General features: G+C 43.7%; 1 protein-coding gene across 1 annotated transcript in view; it reads left to right on the top strand.

The window, feature by feature from the left end:
* The window catches only part of LOC138861430 (zinc finger protein 271-like), a 930-nt gene extending 480 nt beyond the window's left edge, over positions 1 to 450 (top strand). The window contains exons 2-3 of the mRNA XM_070120502.1: positions 1 to 163; positions 211 to 450. The exon at positions 1 to 163 is cut by the window's left edge and continues 48 nt beyond it. Of these exons, the coding sequence (XP_069976603.1) occupies positions 1 to 163; positions 211 to 369 (322 nt within the window). The 3' untranslated portion in view covers positions 370 to 450. The remainder of the gene's footprint in view (positions 164 to 210) is intronic.
* The last annotated feature ends 4,092 nt before the right edge of the window (positions 451 to 4,542 follow it).

Genomic DNA, 4,542 nt, shown 5'->3' with positions numbered 1-4,542 from the left:
GCACATGAAATTTCATACAAAAGAGAAGCCATATAATTGTGAGATTTGTAACAAGGGCTTCACTGTAAAATGCAGTCTAGTAACACACATGAGAGTACACACAAAGGAGAAGCCATACAGCTGTGAGATTTGCAATAAAGACTTCTCACAGAAAAGTGGTTTGGTAAAGCACAAGAGAGTTCATACAAAGGAGAAGCCATATGATGTGAGACTTGCAGTAGAGCCTTCTCGGATAAATATAACTTAAGCCAACACATTAGAGTTCATACAAAGGAGAAGCCATACAAATGTGGGAGTTGCAGTAAAGCCTTTGCACAGAATAGGTCCCGAGTGATGCACATGAGATTGCATACAAAAGAAAAGCCATAATGCAGTGTGATTTTCAGTGCCTCATATAATAATTTTCTTGTGCAACACATGAGTACATACAGAGGATAATCCATACAGCTCTAATATTCCGAATAAGAGCTCACAGTATAGTTCCCAAGTGATATTCATGAGAGTATATACAAAAGCACTACAGTTGTGAGATTTGCAATAAAACTTTAAGACAATCTAGTACGACACAAGAGATGTGAGCATGCAGTGTAGAAACCACATAAGGATTCTCTCTGAAAGATAAATACTTTAGTGTTAGTAAATGTGACAGGCCCAACATTTGTAAGGCACATGTTAGGCCTGTGTTAGACCTTCACTCAAAAAAATTATTATTGAATTGCACATGAAAATCTAGAAAAAAAATCTGCAAGGGAGATTCTTCCTCTTGTCATTATCAGGAGAGATACGTCATAGATTTTAAGGTTCTCTTTTAATGATTTATGTTGTATATATTACTCTGGACGTATAGTTTTGTCATGTTTCATCAAGCTTTATGTATTATCACCTGTATTTTAGTCTCCATGGACTTTTTATCCATATGCACATATACCTGTTGTCTTTTAGATCGACAAGTGAAAGAAAGTGGACTCTAATAAAATCCACACGCGTAAACATATATATTTGCATCTTTGTATCTATTCATTTTTGTATGCATCTTTTATGATATCTGTTCAACCTCTATCACTGTTTCAATGCCATAAGGAAGCATAAGAGTATCTTCAAAAAAAGGCATCAATGGAGTTGAATGTCTCTACACTGCAAGAGTTTTATTTAAAGCATTTTCTTATATCTCTAGATCGACATGTGTATCTCTGACGCAGATATAATTCAATAACTGCTACTTATACAGTTGGAAATAATGTATCTCTGTATCTTAATTAAACATCTGTATCTTAATTAAATACAGATACAGTGCCTTGTATCTCTGACGAAGATATAATTCAATAACTGCTAATTATGATTGATCAAACTGCTCTGCTCAAATATGCTCATGTGCTAACTGTGGTGATTACAATATTTTACAATAATGCAACAATGTATTTAACAGGGATTTATTTATTTATTTATTATTTACAATATTTTACAATAATGCTATGATGTATTTTACAGAGATTTATTTATTTATTTATTATTTGCAATATTTTGCAATAATGCTATGGTGTATTTTACTTATTTATTTATTATTTACAATATTTTACAATAATGCTTCAATGTATTTTACTGGGATTTATTTATGTATTTATTCATTATTTACAATATTTTACAATAATGCTACGATGTATTTTACAGAGATTATATAAAATAAATAAATAAAATAAGTAAAATAATAGATAGAATAAAATAAGTGAAATAAATAAGTAAAATAAAAAAATAAAATAAAATAAGTAAAATAGATTAATCAAATAGAATAAGTAAGATAAATAAATGAAAAATAAATAATAAAGTAAAAAATAATTGATTATTTATTTTATAAATATTTTATATAAAATTACTACCAAGGTGTTCTTACATCTCCAGTTTCTCATCCTCATCCCACTTCTACTCCTCTCTACTCTACTCTCTACTCCCTCTTTACTCTACTCTCTACTCCCTCTTTACTCTACTCTCTACTCCCTCTTTACTCCAGTCCCTACTCCCTCTCTACTCTACTCTCTACTCCTGTTTACTCTACTCTCTACTCCCTCTCTACTCCCTCTCTACTCTACTCTCTACTCCCTCTCTACTCTGCTCTCTACTCCCTCTCTACTCTGCTCTTTACTCCCTCTCTACTCTGCTCTCTACTCTCTCTCTACTCTACTCTCTACTCCCTCTTACTCTCTCTCTACTCCCTCTCTACTCTACTCTCTACTCCCTCTCTACTCTACTCTCTCTCCCTCTTACTTACTCTCTACTCCCTTCTACTCCCTCTCTACTCTACTCTCTACTCCCTCTCCACTCTACTCTCTACTCCCTCTCTACTCTACTCTCTATTCCCTCTCTACTCTACTCTCTACTCCCCTCTACTTCTCTTACTCTACTCTCTACTCCCTCTCTACTTGCTCTTTACTCCCTCTCTACTCTACTCCCTACTCCCTCTCTACTCTACTCTTACTCCCTTCTACTCTACTCCCTACTCCCTCTCTACTCTACTCCCTACTCCCTCTCTACTCTACTCTCTACTCCCTCTCTACCCCTCTCTCTCACTCTCCCCCCTCTCTACTCTCTCTCTACTCCCTCTCTACTTCCTCTCTACTCCCTCTTTACTCTGCTCTCTACTCCCTCTCTACTCTACTCTCTACTCCCTCTCTACTCTGCTCTTTACTCCCTCTCTACTCTGCTCTTTTTTACTCCCTCTTTTTACTCTGCTCTCTACTCTCTCTCTACTCTACTCTCTACTCCCTTCTACTCTGCTCTTTACTCCCTCTCTACTCTACTCTCTATTCCCTCTCTACTCTACTCTCTACTCCCTCTCTACTCTTTACCCCTCTACTCTACTCTCTACCCCCTCTCTACTCTACTCTCTACTCCCTCTCTACTCTACTCTCTACTCCTCTCTACTCTACTCTCTACCCCCTCTCAACTCTGCTCTCTACCCCCTCTCTACTCTACTCTCTACTCCCTCTCTACTCTACTCTCTACTCCCTTTTACTCTACTCTCTACTCCTCTCTACTCTGCTCTCTACTCCCTCTCTACTCTGCTCTTACTCCCTCTCTACTCTGCTCTCTACCCCCTCTCTACTCTGCTCTTTACCCCCTCCTCTCTACTCTCTACTCTACTCCCTACTCCTCTCTACTCTACTCTCTACTCCCTCTCTTCTCTACTCTCTTTTCCCCTCTCTACTCTACTCTCTACTCTACTCTCTACTCCCTCTCTATTCTACTCTAAACCCCCACTCTACTCTGCTCTCAACTCCCTTTCTACTCTACTCTCTACTCCCTCTCTACTCTACTCTTTACTCTACTCCCTACTCCACTCCCTACTCCCTCTCTACTCACTCCTACTCCCTCTCTACTCTACTCCTACTCCCTCTCTACTCTACTCTCTACTCTTCTCTCTACTCCCTCTCTACTCTACTCTCTATTCCCTCTCTACTCTGCTCTTTACTCCTCTCTACTCTACTCTTTACTCCCTCTCTACTCTACTCGCTACTCCCTCTCTACTCCTTTCTATTCTGAATCCAGTCAATCTCCACTATTCAAGGCACTCCAGTGTCTCCCTTTCTGGCACCTACTCTTCCTTCTCTCCCTATTCCCTTCTTATGCCTCCGTCTTCCCTCCTCCTGCCTCCCTCTTCCCTCCCTCCTTCCCTTGCCCCCTCTTCCTCCTCCTGCCCCCCTTTTTCCCTTCCTCCCCCCTCCCCTTTGCCCCCCTTTCTTCCCCCCCCTCCCCTTTGCCCCTCCCCCCCTTCCCCCCTCCCCTTTGCCTCCCTCTTCCTCCTCTCCCCCCTTTTTGCCTCCCTCTTCCCTCCTTCTGCCTCCCTCTTCCCTCCTCCTGCCTCCCTCTTCCCTCCTCTTGCCTCCCTCTTCCCTCCTTCTGCCTCCCTCTTCCCTTCTTCTGCCTCCCTCTTCCCTCCTCCTGCCTCCCTCTTCCCTCCTCCTGCCTCCCTCTTCCCTCCTCCTGCCTCCCTCTTCCCTCCTCCTGCCTCCCTTTTCCCCTCCTCCTGCCCCCCTCTTCCCTCCTCCCTGCCTCCCTCTTCCCTCCTCCGCCTCCTCTTCCCTCCTCCTTCCTCCCTCTTCCCTCCTCCTGCCCCCCTCTTCCCTCCTTCTGCCTCCCTCTTCCCTCCTCCTGCCTCCCTCTTCCCTCCTCCTGCCTCCCTCTTCCCTCCTCCTGCCTCCCTCTTCCCTCCTCCTGCCTCCCTCTTCCCTCCTTCTGCCTTCCTCTTCCCTCTGTCTGCCTCCCTCTTCCCTCCTCCTGCCTCCCTCTTCCCTCCTTCTGCCTCCCTCTTCCCTCCTCCTGCCTCCCTCTTCCCCCCCTCCTGCCTCCCTCTTCCCTCCTCCTCTCCCTCTTCCCTTTCTCCTGCCTCCCTTTTCCCCTCCTCCTGCCTCCCTCTTTCCTTCTCCTGTTTCCCCTCTTCCCTCCTCCTGCCTCCCTCTTCCCTCCTCCTGCCTCCTTCTTCCCTCCTCCTGCCTCTCTCTTCCCTCCTCCTGCCTCCCTCTTCCCTCCTCCTGCCTCCCTCTTCCCTCC

Source organism: Penaeus vannamei, unplaced genomic scaffold (genome assembly GCF_042767895.1).
Source record: "Penaeus vannamei isolate JL-2024 unplaced genomic scaffold, ASM4276789v1 unanchor5363, whole genome shotgun sequence".
NCBI lineage: Eukaryota > Metazoa > Arthropoda > Malacostraca > Decapoda > Penaeidae > Penaeus > Penaeus vannamei.
The sequence above is the reverse complement of the archived record's forward strand: the minus strand, read 5'-3'. Positions and strand labels throughout refer to the sequence as shown.